At 37.5% G+C, this 20643-nt stretch overlaps 1 protein-coding gene across 1 annotated transcript in view; it reads left to right on the forward strand.

Annotated features, from left to right (window-relative positions):
- Window positions 1-2748: 2748 nt before the first annotated feature.
- Window positions 2749-20643, forward strand: part of LOC114297022 (hyperosmolality-gated Ca2+ permeable channel 2.5) — a 54352-nt gene continuing 36457 nt past the window's right edge. Inside the window, exons 1-2 of the mRNA XM_082915666.1 lie at window positions 2749-3437; window positions 8643-8706. Coding sequence (XP_082771792.1) covers window positions 3313-3437; window positions 8643-8706 — 189 coding nt within the window. The 5' untranslated portion in view covers window positions 2749-3312. The remainder of the gene's footprint in view (window positions 3438-8642; window positions 8707-20643) is intronic.

Here is a 20643-nt window from a genome sequence, read left to right on the forward strand (position 1 = left end):
CCAAAATCTTTGGGTGCGTCTGCTTTGTTCACAATCATTCCCCTACTCACGGCAAGTTGGATCCTCTCTCCATTAGATGTGTCTTTGTTGGTTACTAGCCTCCTTAAAAGGGTACAAGTGTTATCATCCTCCGTCTTGTAAGTGGTTTGTTTTCATGGATGTCGCATTCTTTGAGTCACAATCCTACTTCCCGTCCTTTCTAGTTTCTCAATCATCCCTTCAGGTGAGCCTTGGTGTGAAGTGATTCCTGGACTGTTAGTAGTTGTTGAGGATGTAAAACGTGAGGATGTAGAATGTGAACTAGCTATTGGGAATACAAAACCTGATATATCAAAGGAGCAAAGGAAAGCTTATGTCAGGGATAAAGAAAGACAAAAGGTTAATTGGATCTAAGACACCATTTCTCCTAATCTTCCACTGCCATCTCTTTCAATTGATGAGAGTCCAGGTAACTTCGATACCCTTGTTTTCCTGAATCTACTGATCTTGTTGTTCCTATTGCCAAACAATAGGGTGTGAGGTCTATTACCCAACATCTTATCTTTAACTTTGTATCCTATTCTAATTTGTCCTCCTCATATAGAGCCTTTGTGTCAAAGATTTCCCTTGTTAGTGTACCTAATTATTTTTAGGATGCTCTTGCAATGTCTGGGTGGAAACTTGCCGTGGTTGAAGAAATGAAAGCTCTTCATTAAGAATGGCACTTGGGAATCAACAGAGTTACCTAAGGGCAAACGAACTGTGGGATGGAAGTAGGTGTATACTGTGAAGCATAGGGCAAATGATTCTATTGAGCATTATAAAGCTCGTCTTGTGGCAAAGAGCTTTTCTTAGAGCTATGGAGTTGACTATCAATTGACATTTGCTTTAGTTGCAAAGATGAATTTAGTCAAGATTCTCCTCTCTCTTGTAGCTAATCTGGATTGGCCCCTTCACTAGTTTGTTGTGAAGAATGCCTTCTTGCACAGTTATCCAGAAGAAGAGGGTGTATGCCTTCTTATACATGTCTCTTAGCTTTGAAGACCTTCAAACAAAGGGTAAGGTGTACAGGCTTCGAAATTCATTGTATGGTTTCAAACTGTCCTCAAGGGCCTGGTTTGAGAGATTTACTTAGGCGATGCTTAGATATGGCTTCAAACAGAGTCAAGCTGATCATACTCTGTTTATTAAACATTCCTCACATGGTAAGACTATAGCTCTCATCATATATATGGATGACATAGTACTTACAGGGGGATGAAGTTGATGAAATATTCCGGTTGAAGGAATATTTGGCAAGAGAGTTCGAAATAAAAGATTTTGAAACTCTGAAGTATTTTCTCGGTATCGAGGTTGCCAGACCCTAGTACAGAATTTTTATTTGTCAAAGGAAATATGTTTTTGACTTGCTCAAAGAGATTGGAATGTTTGGAAGTAGAGCGTGTGACACACCTCTAGTGCTGAATCAGAAGCTCAGTGATGATATTGGGGGAGCTACTGTTGATAGATAGGAGGAGATATTAGAGACTAGTGAATAAACTCATTTATTATCCTATACTCGTCCCAACATTACTTTTGTTGTCAGTGTTGTTAGCCAGTTCATGCATGCTCCTCATGAGACACACTTGGATGCAGTTATGAGAATTCTCAGGTACTTGAAGTCTTCACTAGGAAAGGGACTATACTTTTCCAAACATGATCATCTCAGGGTGGAAGCATATATTGATGTTGATTGGGTAGGATCAGTAACTGATAGGAGGTCAACATTGAGATATTGTACCTTTGTTGAGGGTAATCTTGTTACTTGGAGGAGTGAAAAATAGAACGTGGTGGCTTGGTCTAGCGCATAGGTAAAATTTAGAGCTATAGCACAATGTGTGTGTGAGCTCTTGTGGATCAAGTTGTTGTTGAGTGATCTCGAACTTGATCAGCCGGATTCCATGTGACCATATTGTGACAATAAGGTTGCTATCAACATAGCTCAATTTAGTATAACATGACCGGACAAAACATGTTGAAATTAATCACCACTTCATTAAAGAGAAACTCACTAGTGGCACTATATGTACTCTTATTGTGAGAACTGACTTTCTTTAAACTAGAACCCTTGGAGAGAGTGCAACAACCAATATCTCTTTCTTTATTGAATGCATTAATTGTTGCACACAGCAAAATCCTAGTTTGATCTACATACGTTGCACTGAATTCATTATAAAATGTTATCAGAAGTCATCTTACTTCCATGTTTTAGTATTTGAGCCCTTAAACAATTCTTTTGTCTTTTGGTTGTCTGCATCTTATAGCCATGGTTCCTTGCTCCCTTGCATTCCTTTCCTCCATTCTTACTAGTCAACAACCTAAGACACCTTTGCATGCTATCGTTCTTAAAGTCATGGGTAAGGATTGAATCATCCATTATGGAGTCACACACTATAAATCCATCTTTAACAAGTAATAAAATTTTCTGATTGCCGAAGTAAAATTGACCAGAAAAATATATTATTTAGTTATAGAGTGAAGAAATAACTATATAGAAAGAGAGAAGCTAATTGGTGATTAATATGGGAATTATTGGATAATAGGTAATGTATATATGATGCCTACTCATTTACTTATACCCTTCATTTTTTTTGTAGTTGTGAAGTCAGTTTCAAAGTTGTGCTCTATTTACTAATATTGTAAAGTGATAATGTATGCCTTTTAACTTGCATGTCTTCTCTAAATTTGTAATAAATTGTTAAATTTCCTCAAAACTTTTTTTTTTTTTTTTGGAAAATGCTATGAATCCCAAATAATCTGCCAAATTTTTTACCAAATCTCTCACTGTGAGACCCACACAAACCCACATGTGTGTGGGTCCCACACCCATGTAAGAGGTTTGGTAAAACATTTGATAGATTATTTGGGGTCCCTAGCATTACTCTATTTTTTTTATTGACTTATAGTCACCTGAATTATTTTAATGACTAGTAGTTTTCAAATCGCAAATTTCCATGTGCGGTTCTATGAAATTTCCCGAATTCTGTAAAATTAATGAAATGCCATTTGGTTTGAAATAAATAGGTTCTTTAAACTTAAAACTTTACATCTCCATATTAGTAGATTCCTGCATACATTAGACGTTTTGAGTTGAACTCTTTAAACATCTACAATCACAGTTATTTTTGCAAGGGGTGTTATGATTCTTGAAATTGTGTAGCAAATAGAAAACCTTTAGTATACTGGTGCACATCTTTCAGGAGCGTTCATTTTTCTCATTGGCAATGATGAACAAGGTTTTATAGTTTGTTTTAATTGCATTTTATTTTATTTTGTAGTATCAATTTCTTTTCAATGTGCTCTCTTGTTGGATTGGTGATACTTCTCCCACTCAATTATACTGCTGACAATGGGCTATCTAAAAGCTCACATTCCATGGATTCTTTTACGATATCTAATATCGGTAGCGGCTCTGACAGGTAAGGCTGCCAAACTGTGCACTAAAGTGTACACAAAAATTATGCTCATGCTGTATCAACCATTTATCTCTGTTTTGTGTTTGAGTGTCAAATTCAGAATGTAAATAGCTCTGTTTTAATATTCTGGTTGTTGAAAACTAATGAATTCACAAATGTTGACCGATACCTTTTTTTGTCAAATATATTTATATATAGCACTATTTGGGAATGATCAGATAGGCACGAATGCAATAGTAGATTTTGAGATCTTTGGAAATTTATCACTTATTGCAGGACTGATTTATTTTTATTTATTTATTTTTTTTTGTTTGATGGTATTGTTAGTCTTGTCCCACATTGTCTCTTTTAAGCTACCCAGCTTGGTTAATATACTTTAGAGGCTCCTCCACTCATGTCCAATTGGTTTTTGATGATAGTTGAGGAAACTATACATATTACTAATGATTTGAATCAATTAATGGAAGGGGCTGCGTACAAAGCTATATACTAAACATTAAAACCCTAATAACCCAGTTACAAGTATAAGACTAAACTACCATTATCAATAATATAAAATACATAGACTACTCATTCAGACTCCTCTTCAAACTAAGGTTGCATCGACAGTTTGCCAAGAAGAAAGCAAAAACGAGAAGCAGTGTGAGTCTTCGTAAAAAAATTGACCAACTGAGGCAAGGAGGAACGAAAGGTAAAGTGATAGTGCCAGCCTAAAGATGTTGTCGAACAAAGTGACAATCTATCTCAATATTCTTCGTTTGTTTATGAAATATCGAATTATGGGCAATCTAAACAGCACTCCATTGTCACAATACAATGGAGTCAGAGAAGAAAGAGAAACACCTATATAAGAAAGAATCTATCTAAGTCAAACTATTTTAGAAGTAGCATAAGCCATCATCCTCATCGGTGTAGCAAGCAACAACAGACTGTTTCTTACTCTTCTCAGAGGACCATAAGTTGATTTGTGATCAGAGACGTTACTCGCCCAATCAACATTAGCATAGGCACAAAGAGTCAAGTCTGAAGAGGCAAATAATAATAGACACTGCGATAGAGTGCCACGAAGGTAGCGAAGAGTACTGAGCAAGGCAACCCAATGTCTAGAATGGGGAGCATAAACAAACTAGCTGAGAATGTGCACAACATAAGAGATGTCTAGATGAGTAATTATGAAATAAACAAGACACCAACCAACTATCGATAGACGATGGGATCTTCAAAAGGAAAGCCATCAAAAGCAGAAAACTTAGCATGAAACTCAATAGGAGTGTTGACAGCTTAGTCATTAGTGAGTTTGGCACGAGAAAGGATATCACGAACATATTTAGTCTGAGATAGAAGATACCAAGTAGGAGAAATGACAACCTCAATACCAAGAAAATACCGAAAAGAAAATACCGAAGAGACCCTAAATCCTTCATCTCGAACTCGTACAAAACTGATGCCTAATCTCCTAAATAGTGCCAGAATCAGATTCGGTGATGATCATGTCATCCACATACAAGAGAAGGAGAATAAAGTTAGCAAAAGTCCGACAAACAAGGAGCATAATCATGAAGACTAGGGTGAAATCCAAGCTGATGTGCAACAGAGTGAAATTGCTCATACCAAGCATGAGGAGGCTGCTTGAGACCAAAGAGAGCACGACGAAGACGACAGACAACATCGGGAGGGTAGGAGAAGCTAGGTGGAGGTTGCATATACACTTCTTCAACAAGATGCCCATTCAAAAAAGTATTGTTGACATCTAACTGAAACAAAGACCATTGATGTGCAGTGGCAACAAAGATAAGAGTGCGAATAGTAGTTATTTTGGCAATGGGGGCAAAAGTCTCATCGTAATCAATACTATATTCTTGAGAAAATCCCTATGCAACCAAACGAGCTTTGTACCGTTCCAATGAACCATCAGAAAGAGTTTTTACCTTATAGATGTTAAGAATCTAATTCAAACATGTCCAGATTTATTTTAGTGATTCGATTTCATGTTTGAGTCCAAGTTAGTGGTCTTTACTTATTCAGAGTGGTGGTATGTAGTTTTAGATTATGTAGGGATTGTGTCAAGTGGTGTCATAGTTTTTAGGATAGTTGGATTAGTGGATAGTGTTGTTATTATTCATGGGTCTGTTGCTATTTTTTTGGTAGTGGAGTTAGTGGGTAGTTCTCTATTTAAAGAGCATTGTAGAGTCCAAGTTTGTGTGGAAAAAGAATTAAAAAATTCAATGTTTTCTTTTTCAATCTTTGTGTCTAGCATATATTATTTTTTGTTTAAGAATACTACAATAGACCGATTTACAGCCCACAATATTCTTACTAGCAGGTAATGGAACCAAATCCCAAGTCTGAGTGTTAGCCAAAGCAGTTAGCTCGTCATCTATGGCAACAATCTAGTTCGGGTCATGACAGGCTTCCTTGTAGGACTTGGGCTCAAAATAAGTATGAAGACAAGAAAGAAAAGACTAATAGGAAGGGGAGAAACAAGTATTACCAAAACCAAAGCTGTTCGGAGGATGACTGTCCTGCTTGGGAAAGCGATGTGCAGGAGGAGCGAGATCCGGAGAAGTAGTAGAAGGGGCAGTAGGACTAGCAGCAGGAGAGCTTGGAAGTGCTTTGCAACGCTTGTGAACAAGAAGAGGACCAAGAGAAGGACGAGCAGGCAAGGGAACATAAGTGCTAGAATGGGGTAAAGTAGACACCTCTAGATCAGAAACAAACTCATTAGGAGGAACATCAGAAGGAAATGGATTAATATAAACCAACTCATCCTTCGTAATTGGAATATGAGTAGAAGGTATAGTGTAGTAGGGTAATTTGTCTAGAAAAGGAACATGCCTAGGCACATTTTGGTCACAGGATCATAACGGCTTTTTGATGAATGCCATATCCTAAAAACACACATAGGATACAATGGGAAATAAGCTTAGAGTAATCCCGTTTGGGAAGGAGAACAAAACATGCACAGTAAAAACACAAAGAAGAGAATAATTGGGAATAGTACATAGAAGACGTTCATATGGAGAGGAACCCGAGAGAAGAGGAGTAGGCATCCGATTGAGAAGATATGCAGCAGTGAACACAACTTCTCTCCAGAAGACAGAGGGAACAGAGGACGAGAGGAGCAGAGATCGAGCTGTATCAAGGAAATGGCGATGTGTGCTTTCAGCTCAACCATTCTAGGTAGGAGTGTCAGGACATGAAGACTGATGAATAGGGCTAGTAGTAGCTAAAAATTTTCTAAACTCAGAAAAGTAATACTCACCCCCTAAATTAGAATGAAGAACTTTAATGGTGGTAGAAAACTCACCCCCTAATAAATTTTCTTGTCTCATGTTTCCCATTTCTTACAATATTTTATCACATTTCACATTTTCGTTTCTCGTGTCATTTCCATTTCTGTTTCCCATATTGGCAATCTTACTTGTGCAAGGCTTCTTGCTAGATCTGGCGATTCCAAAGGGATTCATCAACTCATTCCTTTTGAATTAAAGGAAAAATAAAAAATAAAAAAAAAATTCCTTTGAAGGTGGTATTCTAGACGGCCTTGCTATGCGTAATTTGGAGGTAACATGGAATTTCATAATTTGGGGAATTTCAACAAAATAACATCAAGAAATTCACAAATCCTGGGATTTGCAAATTTCCACAATCAATTTCTGTAATAAGAACAGAACCCAAATGAATCTTTTTTTATTTCAGGGGGAGATTTCGGTAAAGTTTTGTATCATCAAGAATTTGTTACCGACATAACTTGGAGTCTAGAAGAATAAGTGGGTTTCTATTTGCTCAAGTAAAGAGACCTAATTTTTCTATCGCTGAGACTCCGCACCTTCTTTACTTTCACAATGTGTTAAAACTTACATTTTATGGAGAAGCATTATCTATGTTACCCTTAGATGCAGATAGGAACTCATTTATGTTTGCATTTGATCATATTTATTAGCTTATGGATGGATTTTTAAATGAGTTTGCATACTAAATTTTTTTGGCAAGCACGTCTTAACCAGTGGTTCTCTATGATTTTTATAACATCTTGGAAAGACATGCTACGTCATCACTAGTCCCAAAGGCTTAAGTTGTTAGGTAATGTCCCCAACAATATATATCAAGCTATTCAACACCCTCTCTTACGTGCAACCCAGCCTTGCATGTGGAGATGCATGCATCCATACAAAGAGAGAAGAAAGAATGTAAACGATAGAAAAAGAATGCAAATGGAGACCAAATGTAAATGGAGAGACTTGAACACTAGGCCTCCCACCACTTGAGTTATGATACCATGTTAAGTCACCACTAGTCTCAAAAGCTTAAGCTGTTAGGAAATGGGTCCAATAATATATATCAAACTATCTAATAAAATAAAGATATATTTCTTGTTTAGTTTGTCAACATCTAGAATTTTAAATTTTATTTGGCCCTTTGGATCTTCACCATTTATTCTAGTTTGTTAACATCTTAAATAGTAAATTTTGTCTGCCCTTATTGAATATTTGTTTGCCTTATTGACAAAGCAATGGTGATTTTGTTAAAACAATGTAGAACCGTTTAGGTAAATAAGTCTAGTTAATAGGACTGATTAGTAAGTGCTCCTATTATTTTTGGTAACAAAATCAAAAGTTGCTTTGGCAATAGCATCTGCCTTTCCAGTCTAGCTCCTTTTATTTTTTATTTTTTATTTTTCATTCTTGAAATAGGAAATTAGTACTATGTTATTGAAATGTTGTTGCATCTTGTAGGAGTGATCTTTGTCTTATTCTCCCATGGCTGCTAAGACAAAGATCTTTTAGAACTTAGCCTATCAGCACAAAGATCTAGTTCATTCTTTGGCTTCCTCCTCTGAGAACTTAGACTGAAAAACTAAATGTCTAGTTGCTCAAAGTTTTTGCATTAATAAAAGATCTTTGTCTTGGCATCCATAGAAGCGGCCTTGTCCTCTAGACTACTTTATTTCATCTAATCTCTCTAGTTGTATTGCATGGGCATATATTTGTGTACACATGCGAACATACATATTCACATAATGTATATATGTCAAATAAATACAAATAACTTGTTTGTGTTGTTTTCATTTATTTATTTTTTATTTTATTTTATTTATTTATTTATTTATTTATTGGCATTTGGTTGAGTGGATTTGTTATTTGTTGATGATTGTCTAATTTTTCATCTTTTGACTTAGAATTTACCAAGTTTATTCCAATTCCACAGGCTTTGGGTGCACTTTTCATGCTTATGGTTTATATCTTGTTATGGATTGTACCTTCTACATAAGGTGCTCTTCTCACTCATCTCTGTTACTATTCTAACTTGGCTAAATTTGATAAGCATACAGGGCACATGATTGTTCGCTACGACCTGATATATGAGAGTTGTAATGGCAGATTTGCTTCCAACTTATGAAATTGTTTGAGAAGAAAAGCACATGATGTGAATTAAGTCAACTTGATCAGACCTATTTTTGATATCATAGTAACTCTTTCATACATATCCTGTATTTGGCCAATTAAAAAGATATTTCTCTTAGTTTCCATAGAAATTGACCATCAATTTCTGAAATCATTATTATCATGTATTATATGTAACCACAAGCACATTTTAGTTTTTTAAAGTTGCCAAAAAAAAGAAAAAGAAAAAGAAAAAAGGAAAAGAGGTTCTGTAATTTTAAAGGAAACAATATTTGAATTTTATAATAAGGCAATAAGGTTGAATATGGAGAGAGAATAAAAATAGAAAAGATAAAAGAAAGAACATAAAGGTTTAATGTGGTTCGATCAATATTGGCCTACATCCATGCACACAAAACCCTATAGACTGTTATTTTTAGAGAATACAAGATTAGGGAATGATTAGGATATCATCCCTTATTTATATTAATGAAGATTAATAATTATAAGGGAGCCCTAAGGCATAAAATAATTACAAAAATAATAACCCAAATATTAATCTATTATTCTAACACTCCCCCTCAAGCTGGTGCGAAGATATCTCTTATGCCCAGCTTGCCTAAGATGTCATGAATTGGCTTACTCCCAAGTCTCTTGGTAAGGATGTCAGCAAGTTGTTCACCAGACTACACAAAGGGAGTACATATTGTGCCACTAGTGAGTTTCTCCTTAATGAAGTGGCGATCAATCTCAACATGATTTGTCCTGTCATGTTGAACCGGATTGTGGTCAATGTTGATAGCGGCTTTATTATCACAGTATAACCGCATGGAGTCCGTCTGATTAATACCTAAATTACTCAACAATAACTTGATCCGTAAGAGCTTATACACCCCTTGTGCCACTGCTCTAAATTCAGCTTCTGCATTTGACCTGGCAACCACATTTTTTTTCTTACCCCTCCAAGTAACTAGGTTGCTTCCAACAAAGGTGCAATACCCTGAAGTCAATCTCCTATCAGTCATTGATCCAGCCCAGTCAGCATCTGTATAGGCTTCCACATGAAGATGATCATACTTTGAAAAATAAAGACCCTTACTAGGAGCATACTTCAAGTACCTCAAAATTCTCATGACAGCCTTGAAGTGAATCTGATGAGGAGCATGCATAATCTGGCTTACCTACACTGACAGCAACAGCAATATCAGGACGAGAGTGAGATAGGTAAATGAACTTATCCACTAATCGTTGATAGCTCCCCCTATCAATAGCTGCTCCTCCTTCGTCATTCCCTAGTTTCTGATTGGGTTCCAGTGAAGTGTCACAGGTCTTGCAGCCAAGCATCCCAGTTTCCTTCAATAGATCAAGCACATACTTCCTCTGTGAGATAAATATCCCATCCTTGGAGCAAGCAACTTTAATTCCCAGAAAATACTTCAAGCTCCCTAAGTCTTTAATTTCAAACTCACTGGCTAAATATTTCTTCAACAGAGGAATTGCCTCATTATCATTGCCCGTAAGAACTATGTCATCTATATAAACAATGAGTGTTGTAGTCTTACCACGTGAGGAATGTTTCACAAACAAGGTGTGATCTGTCTGACTTTGTTTTAAGCCATATTTAAGCATAGCCTGAGTGAATCTCTCAAACTAAGCCCTTGGAGACTGTTTGAGACCATATAATGACTTCTGAAGCCTTCATACTTTGCCTTCTGTCTAATGATCCTCAAAACTAGGAGGAATGTCTATATATACCTCTTCTTCGAGGTCAACATGGAGAAATGCATTCTTTACATCAAACTGATGAAGTGGCCAATCTAGAGTAGCTGCTAGAGAGAGCAGTACTCTGACTGAATTCATCTTAGCCACTGGTGCAAAGGTCTCCTGATAGTCAATGCCATATGTCTAAGTGAACCCTTTTGCCATAAGTCTAGCTTTGTAACACTTAATAGAACCATTCGCTTTGTGTTTCACAGTATACATCCATTTGCATCCCACAGGTCGTTTGCCCTTAGGTAACTTAGTTAATTCCCAATTGTCATTCTTCCCAAGTGCTTTTATTTGCTCAATCATGGCAAGTTTCCCTTAGAGGTAGCAAGAGCATCCTGAAAATGGTTAGGAATGCTAACAGAGGAAATATTGGACACAAACGCTCTATATGAGGATGACAAATGAGAGCAGGACACAAAATTTGAGATAGGATGTTGATTACAAGATCTCACACCCTTTTTCTTGGCAATAGGAACATTAAGATCAATGGACTGAAGAGATTAAAAGTTATCTGGACTCTCATCCGAAGCAGGAGATGGTAGTGGAGGAGCAGAAGTGGTCTCTTGTATCCAGTTAACTTTCTGTCTGTCTTTGTCCCTGACGTAAACTTGCCCTTCCCTATCCTTGGTGACACTGGATTCTACAGTCCCATTAGGAGGGTGGTGCAAGAACAACTGATTCCACCATAGGAATCACAGGAATCACTTCACACCAAGGCTCCTCCTGAAGGGAGGACTGTGACACCGGATAGGACAAGAAATAGGACTGAGACTCAAAGAATGTGACATCCATGGACACAAACCACTTACAAGATGGAGGGTGGTAACACTTATACCCTTTTTGAGTAGGAGAGTACCCAAGGAAAACGCATTTAAGGGAGCGAGGGTCCAACTTACCACGAGTAGGAGAGTAATTATGGACAAAACAGACACAACCAAATATTTTGGAAGGAATAGAAAACAAGGACTAGGAACCTAGGAGGTCCTGAAGAGGAGCTTATTTTTTCAAGACCTGGGTAGGAAGACGATTAATAACATGGCCAGCGGTGAGAACTACGTCAACCCAGTAGGACTGAGGCACACTCATAAAAAAACACAAGCACCAAGCCATGTCAAGAAAATGGCGATTCTTGTGTTCCATCACCCCATTTTATTGAGTGGTGGTGTAAGAGGTCTGATAGATAATGACATGAGTAGAAAAATATTGCCTTAACCCAGAATCTATGAATTCACCCCCATTATCAGAATGAAATATTTTGACAGTGGCCTTAAATTGAGTATAAATCATCTTATGAAAATTATGAAACAAAGAGAAAACCTCACTCTTGTCTTTCATGAGATACATCCAAGTAGTACAAGAAAAATCTTCAATAAATGTAACAAACCAGCGATGACCTTTCACAGACACAATACGAGATGGACCCCAGACATCAGAATGTATTAATGAGAAAGGAACTAAACTTTTATTAAAACTGGGAGCAAAAGAAGCTCTGTGTTGTTTTCCAAGTTAACAAGACTCACAAAGAAATTCAGACACATTATTGTCTGAAAAAACAGACAGAAATAAATGCTTAAGTAAATAAAAAGAAGGATGCCTAAGACACCGATGCCACAACCATATATCATCAGTGGTAGTAGGACTCATGGTGGAAGAATGAGCAAGCTTGTCCGGTTGATCCAGGAAGTAGAGACCATTTTCTGCACCACCACTACCAGTCGTCCTCCTCGTGACAAGTTCCTGAAAAAGACAATGATTAGGAAAAAATGTCACACCACAATTCAAATCTTTTGTAATATGACTCAAAGATAGTAGGTTAATAGAAAAATTGGGAACATAGAGAACAAAAGCGAGAGGTAAAGTAGGAGTGACATGGACTAAACCTTTCCCAGAAATAGAAGAAACAATACCATCTGCAATACTAACTTTGTCCTGACCTGAAGAGGGCTTATAGGCAGAGAAAAGGTCAGAGGAGCCAGACATATGATTTGAGACACCAGAATCAATAATCCAGGATAAAGACTTGCGAGACAGGAAAACACAAGGAGAAGAGGCTAAGTTACCTGAGCGGACAAACGAAGAAAAAGATGTACTGAGAGCAATAGAAGACCGACAGTCTAGCAAGTGACGCAAAACATCCTCAAGCTCAGGAGTAGTCATGCCAGAGAGACCATTAGAAGTCTGGCCAACGGAAGCAGAAGTAGAATCAAGTGTACCAACGGCACTAGACTGATGGGCCTGTGGATAGGAGCCACGTCCTTTAGACTCACCTAACCGACCTCCTCTAGAACCAAACCGATCACTTCGACCCCCGGATGGAGTCCTATGAAGCTTCCAATACGTCTCACGAGTATGCCGCGGCTTCTTACAACAATAACAGAATACAGACTCCTTGGCGGCAGATGGAGGGATGAAAGTCAGGTTGAGGCCATCTTTAGAGGTAAACAGTAATGCTAACGGTCAGTAGAGACAAGGGACATCATAGTAGACCGGCGACTCTCCTTATTCTGTACATAGGCAAATGCCTCCTGAAGTGAAGGAAGAGTGTCCATACTCAGAACTCGACTCTGAACCGAATCATACTCCACATTGAGACCGGCCAGAAACTTGAAGACCCTTTCCTGTGCAATGAACTTCCTGTACTCCAACGGAATCAGCAGCACAAACAGGCTTATAGTCCTGCAGGTGATCAAGGTGTTTCCAGTCGTTGGTGAGGAAGGTGAAATACTGAAGAACTGTCTGCTCTCCCTGAACAGAGCTCTCAATACTCAAATGCTTGTGAGAAATTCTCTTTGCGAGAATAGGTGGTAGCCCCAGCATCCCAAACAGCTTGGGCAGTCTCCATAGACAAGTAGCCCTCGCCAATGTCTGGTACAATCGAATGAATAAGCCAACCCATAATCAACGAGTTGGTAATCTCCAATTGGTCATAACCCGGGTCAGTTGTGCTGGGTGCCTGTATCCTGCCATCTACATACCCCATCTTCCCTCTGCTCTTCAAAAACATAGTCAAACTCTGCGACCACGCGAGATAGTTCTGACCATTAAATAGAGAGGTCGTGATTTTAAGACTAAGGTTGGGGTTATCAGTCATAGTAGTAGGTATAGGGGAACTCTCACTCCTAGGTGTCTGAGAAGTAGTGGACACATCGGTGGAATCTGCCATAGATACTGTACTACCGAACCCGCAACAAAACTAGTGCCAATCACAAACCCAGAAGGTGATGGTGGAAGAGAAAAACAAACAACTACTGTAACAGTATGACAGTAAAGAATTAACAACTCATACTTTTTTCTTTTTTTTTTTAAAGAAAAAATAAGTAAAACAAAGGCAGAGGGACTTGGGTTATATAAACACAGAGTAGACAAACGAACAACTTAAGAGAGAGAAAGAGACAGACGAGGTAGACAGATAGAGAAAGACGACAAGACACCAGGGGTAGTCGGCACAGGAGTTGAGCAGAGGTAGAGGCGAAGCAGTCGATGGAGGCAAGGCAGGGTGGCGGAAGAGGCAAGGCAGTCGGCTAAAGCCAATGAAGGCTTAGGAGTTGTTAGCTGGGTCATCCAATGGTTGACAAACGACAAAGCCAACGACGATGAGTCGAGGATTAGTGGTCCACGTTCATCACACCAGGTGAGTTCCGAACCCTAGGTGAGCCGAAACCCCTTAGGCTTGACACAAATGTGGACGACGAAGCCAACGACAATGATCCGAATGTGATTCGGCTGGGTTGACACCGGCGGTGGTTGGTCGCTCTGGTGGGTACTGTATGGGTAGAGGAATTTAGGTAGGGTTAGGCTCTAATACCATGTTATTTTTAGAGAATACAAGATTAGAGAATAATGATTAGGATATCATCCCCTATTTATATTAATGAAGATTATTAATTACAAGGGAGCCCTAAGGCATAAAATAATAGCCCAAATAGTAATCTATTATTCTAACATAGACTACATCTTTCATTCACTCAACTTGATACTCTTAACTACATGATACACTAGAAAGCATGGATATGGATACGAGATAAGGATACAATACAATATGACAAAATCTAGGATATGTTTGTAAATTTTTTTTTTCTTTGAATTATTAGTAGTGAGTTACAGATAAACTCAAGAATGTTGAGCAACCACATGATTTTATAATACAAAACACTAATTTTTAAGAATTAGGTATTAAATTAAGACAAAGTAGCTTGTTTACTTTTTAAATTTTCAATAGGTCTTGCAAGTATTTCATTTTAATATCAAGTTTAATATGTTTATAATATAATAATAGAACAATCCACAACTTGTCCTTGTGCTTTTCCCTTTGGAAAAAAAGTTGTATTTAAGTTTACTTGTGTATTTATTTATTGATATTTAATTTTACTATTGTTACATTTTCTTGTTAATCTTTACTTTTTATGTAATTATAGGAGACATGCATAAAACAATAAGAATACATCAATTTGACAAATTCTATTACTTTAACTCTCACTATTTTTCTTTTATCAAAGAACTAAACAAAGTATTAGAAGTAATATACGTGACTTCGAGTATCTGATACTCCAAAATTAATGAAAAATTAAGAAGTATAAAATACTTTTAAGAAGTATCTAACATGTATCCACTAGTATCCAAGGAGTATCGGTATCCGATATGTATCCGATATGGATACGTCTCCCTTTTTGAAGTATCCGTGATTCATAGATGATACATCATATATATAGAGTGGGAGATACCATTTAATCTCTTTAGCTGAGGGATTGAAATAAATCAAAGATAAAAAAAATCATAATAAGCACAAATCATGAGATCTCCATATATCCTGATATCTTTTATATCTTCTGATATCTTTAACAATAATATAATCTTATCTCCAATAATAATTTGATGGTTAAATTTTTTTAGATAAAGGGTAGTTTTTTTTTTTTTGACAAAATAATAAAGCCTAGGTACAATGGGAATTCAAAGCAATAGTCTAATCTATCCATATGAAATACTCAAATCAATATCTTTACAACACTAGCCTCCACCATACCACCCACATTGCAACCATCACTTTCTCTATTGAAATTGGTCTCAACTTGATTAGTATCCGTCTAAAGCTATGAGTCAAAGGAGAAAGATCAATTTGATTAGTATCCATCTAAAGCTATGTTTATATCAAAACATAGATGTACCAAGTTAAAAATATCCCTACCTCAAAGAAGAGTACAAATAGGTGAAGACCCAAGAGTGACTTCAATGGAAACATGATCTAATCGGTACAAAACGTCAATCTCTTCATGCTCTACATTTTTGTCTTAAGACCTATGGGTAAATTTTTGGTAAAAGTAGATGAAATCAAGGCCTGAAGGTCTAGGTTTTTTGAAATGGAGGAAAAAGAGAGGAGTGAGGAAGAAAAAGTGAAGTTTTGGCCGAAAAGTGACTTTTAGGTGGTTGATCCCGAATAGATCGCTCGAGTGTTAACTCTTGTGCTCGAGTGGAGAATGAAGGTTCCCAGTATCTCAAGTGAAGGACAGACCACTCGAGCAGTAACTCTTGCGCTCTAGCAAACTGGGTTTTTCAGCATTATTACAATTAACCCATCTCTTGGTTCGATCTCTCTCTTTGATTCTTTGAAGTTTTTGGTTCTCTGAAGTTGTGATTATACCTGAATCACGATTATTATTTGTTCTCTTCAGAATCGTTGCTCGTCCAACATAGGGATCGCGACCCATTTTCTCTACTTCAATCTTTGGTTCGCATCTCTGATTCGTGTCTCTGGTTTGCGTCTCGCCTGAAATCTCTTTATGGTATCACGACTAAACTCTCTCCCTGGCATCGTGACCTGTTGAAATCATTATCTTCATCTGTCTATTTGCTCAACCCATCATGGCTCTCTGATTCATGGGTCACTTGGTTAACTTTCTACTTATTACATTTTGACTATAGCTGGTCTCTTTTTTCTTCATTTGGGCCCTTTCTTGTCTCAGTTTGATTACATATTTTCACAATGTCAGGTGACAAGATTCAAGCCATCAGTTACAAAGTTGTTGGTGCCAATTATGCTTATTGGTTCAGTGTTATGAAATTTTTTATGCTTGGTTGAAAAAAATAAGGATATGTTTCTGGTTCTGTTCCTTATCCGTCAGATCCAAAAGAAAAAGGGCATTAAGTTGCTGGAACACTTGGATTGTGATAACGCCCAAGTCCTGACTTGGTTTCTTAACTCTATGGAAGATCGTATTGAGATGATGTTTTTCAAGTATGCTACTGCCAAGGAGGTGTAAGATCATTTACTCAAAGTTTATCAGCAGTCCAACTTTGCCAAATGGTATAAGTTGGAATAAGCTATTCGAGGTGCTTGTTAATGAGACAAGTATATTTAGGATTTCCATATTGAGATGACTAGTCTCTAGGATCAGCTTGCCCTCATGGTGTGAGAATGCAAATATGTTAGATTGATTATAAGAAAATAAGTTTATTCTTATTTCTTTTTTTTAGATCAGGTCTATATAACTCCATTGTACCACTTTGTATTATATATAACTAAATATATGAATTCATTTAGAAATCTTACAGGGTATCAGAGTTTCGTGATTCTTGATTTCGTGGTGGCTAGGGTTACACACAAACTAGTTCAACTTGCTTGTTATTCATCTGATTTATCGAGCTCTCTCTTTCTTGACTTGTCTAGTACATGATCGAACTCCTTTGGTTCGATTTATAGTTTGTGATTTCTTTGGTTTGACGAAGTTTGCGACATTTGTTTTTCTCTATGGCTTAATGTGAGTCGTCTCTGGCTCATCTTTCTACATCGCTGGTTTGTGAATGGTTCTTCTCTCTTGTGAGTGGTTCTCGTAGCTGATTCTCCTTTGACTCTGTCGATTGCTCCTTTGTTCGGCTTCTGCTTGAGGTGTTGATTGCTCCTAGTTATGGGTTGATTACTTCGTGATTGCTCTCTCTCTCTTTCTCTCTCTCTGTGATTTAGAGTCGTAATCATCATCTGGGTTATCATCACAATTGCTCTCTCTTGGATCAAAGTAGTTTGGTTCAAATATCAGTGGCTCTCTCTCTTTCTCTAGGTTTTGGTTACGGTTCTGTGGGGCTCTGATTCTCTTCGCAAATTTCTGGTCTTCTCACGTCTGGCCTAGAGAATTGAAGTTGACCCCTGGCTTGGTTGTTTATGTGACATTTTGAACCCCTTAGCTTTATGATTATTAGCCTTTGACCTCTGGTTCGGCTATTTTGTTATACTTCTGATTTATTACACTTGAACCCTTCATCTCTCTGATTATTATGATGTCTTTAGCTTTTGATGAGTATGCCTTCTGCCATTAGCGAGACCATTGGAAATATCACTGTCCCAAGAATGGATGTCTGTCTGCCTCATCTTTCAGCAGTCTCAGACTCAGTTTTGCGTTCCTTCTCAATGTACTTTTTAGACTCCAGCCACTTATGCTGCATATGCTCCGGCTCCTGATCTTGATTTGGCTTTCTTAAGTGGTCAGATTGGTCAACTTCAGCATATACTGTCTATCTCCCAAAGTCCTAGCATCCTTGTCTGCCTCTGTTGTTTCCTGTATTTGTTTAGATTTGCTTGGGTCTTCTTCAAGTATCTGTTCGTTTGTTTGGATTTTTGACTTTGGTGCCTCTCATCATATGACTCTCTATGTCTCCTTACTTCAAAATTGTACTCCCCTTCCCTTTTCTATTACTGTTAATGCTGCTAATGGGTCTGGTATTGTCTTTATTCCATCTGTCTTTTATGTTCCTTAGTTATTTGTCAGTTTATTGATGCCTTCGATTTTGATGTTTATTAGCTATCAGTCAGCTTGATGCCTCCGATTTTGATGTTATCTTTTTTTTTTTTTTGTTCCTATCTATTCTATATAGGATCAGATGTCTAAGCAGTAGATTGGGACTGGCCGTAGAGTTGGAGACCTTTATGTGGTTGACAACTTGCATCTGCCTATGATTACCTCTCCGATTACCTTTTCCTAAGTTAGATTCTTTGTTAAGTCCTTTCTATTTGTGGCATTCTAGATTAGGGCATTTGTCTGTTGACCGCTTATGGTCTTTAGCTCATTTAGGTATATTGGGTAAAGTTTCTCCTAGTTAAATTACCAAGTGCCGGGGGTGTAAACTTGCCAAAATGACAGTGTAGACACCCCATTTTGACTGAAACTAAAACTTCGGGCACTTGCAAGCCTCCCGATGATGAAATGGTACTTACTTCAGCCTTCGAATGTCTAAAGTGGTTTAGAGTTGCTGTTTGTATAAACCTATTTTGGCCAAAAAATGAACTTTTTGCAAAAATGACCATTTTACCCCTAGACCCATTTTCAGCTAAAAACCAACTTCTTCACCTGTTTCGATTGATCATATTTTCCAAAATTAGTGACCTATTTTATCAAAAACATTTATTAGAGTGCAATTCGGACTTATGCCACAAGCAAGCCAAGGGGAATCCTCCATTCGTTCTATCCCCATGCTTCCATCTCTTCCTTCAACTAGTGATTCCTTTGAAATGCTAATGTCAGAGGAAGAGGTGGACATCTTCGAAACCCAGCTGGCTAGTTTATTTGATATATCTTCACCAGCTCTAGCAATAAGTAGTGAAGTTGAGCCATTGATCCTCGCTAACTCCATTTTGGAGATCATTAAGAGCTCTTCAATTGCTGTAGAAACCTCTTTGCCTTGAGTGGACTTAGGCACTTGATTGGATTTGCTGAGATCATTCTCGAGGATTCCATTTGAAGCCCTACAAAAGCCCATTATAAAAAATTGTTTCCTCAAATGCTGCAAAATCCTCGAGCAATCTAACATGGCCTTTGCAAGCCATTTATCCCAGGCAGTAGTCACCATTGATTTTTATATCAACACTTGCTATATGGCCAAAGTTGCAGAAGAGGAACTACTGAAGGATAAAGAGTTTGTTTCTCAAATTCATGCTGAAGTGTTTGACTTGAAGAGACAACACTCTTATGCCTCTCAACTTCGAACCCGACTCTTGCAGAGGAAGACACAACTGGAGAAGTAGCTAGCAGCAGTCAACCTAGCATTGGATCAAAATGCTGAGAGATTGCAGGCTACTAATCAAGGGCTATCTGACAGAAGGCAGGAGATGGCTACAGCCATACAGTTGTTCCCATCCCTTAGGAGTAGAGAATCAATTGTAAGGGAACAACTAAGACATTGTACTGAATTTTGGGCCAATTTATGGCTACGTGTACTTAAATCTTTATAAAATGAAATTCCTTATCATATTATATTATTTTTTTCTTATCTAAGTGTTCATTGCTCCTTCATTACTCTTATTTAGCATTTCTTACACCCCTTGTGTTTTCCACACAGTTGGATAATAAGGCTTCAAATATCTGCTATTGATTTTCTTATAACCATTTAGATTTCTCAGATGGTAGGCTCTCCCAGGCAGGACTCTATGAATTTGGTATGGTCCCTCCCAATTAGGTGACCATCTGCCAAATTTATGGCTCTTGATTCTTATTGGAAGTATTGTCTTTCATACCAAATCACTCTCATCAAAGTTAATGTGTTTGACTTTTTTATTGTAGCTTTCGGCTGCCTATTTCTTTTGAAAAAGGATACTATTTAATGCCAAAATTCTAATCTCATCCATATTCTCTAACTCCAAGAACATGCTCTGATGATATTGCTCAGTAGTTAACTGGTCTTGGCATTTTACCCTCAAGGATTTGATATTAATTTCCATAGGCAACAATGCATCATGCCCATATATTAAGGCATAAGGGATGATTCCTGTACTTGACCTTGGAAAAGTCCTATAAGCCCATAACACATCTAACAACAAATTATGTCAATCCGTAGGATTGTTTTCCACAACTCTTTGTATTCTCTTTTTCAAAGATTTGTTAGATGATTCAGCTTGACCATTTGCTTGTGCATAGTAAGGGGTGAAATTAATAGGACTAATTCTAAATTCTACTGCGAAAGATTTTACCATCTTTCCATCAAACACAGTCCTATTATCTACAGTTACGGTCTGTGTGATGTCAAACCTATGGATCAACTCTTTGATAAAGTCAATAACTTTAGTCTGATCTACA

Source organism: Camellia sinensis, chromosome 2, assembly GCF_055761805.1.
Source record: "Camellia sinensis isolate YWXY chromosome 2, ASM5576180v1, whole genome shotgun sequence".
Classification (NCBI taxonomy): Eukaryota; Viridiplantae; Streptophyta; class Magnoliopsida; order Ericales; family Theaceae; genus Camellia; species Camellia sinensis.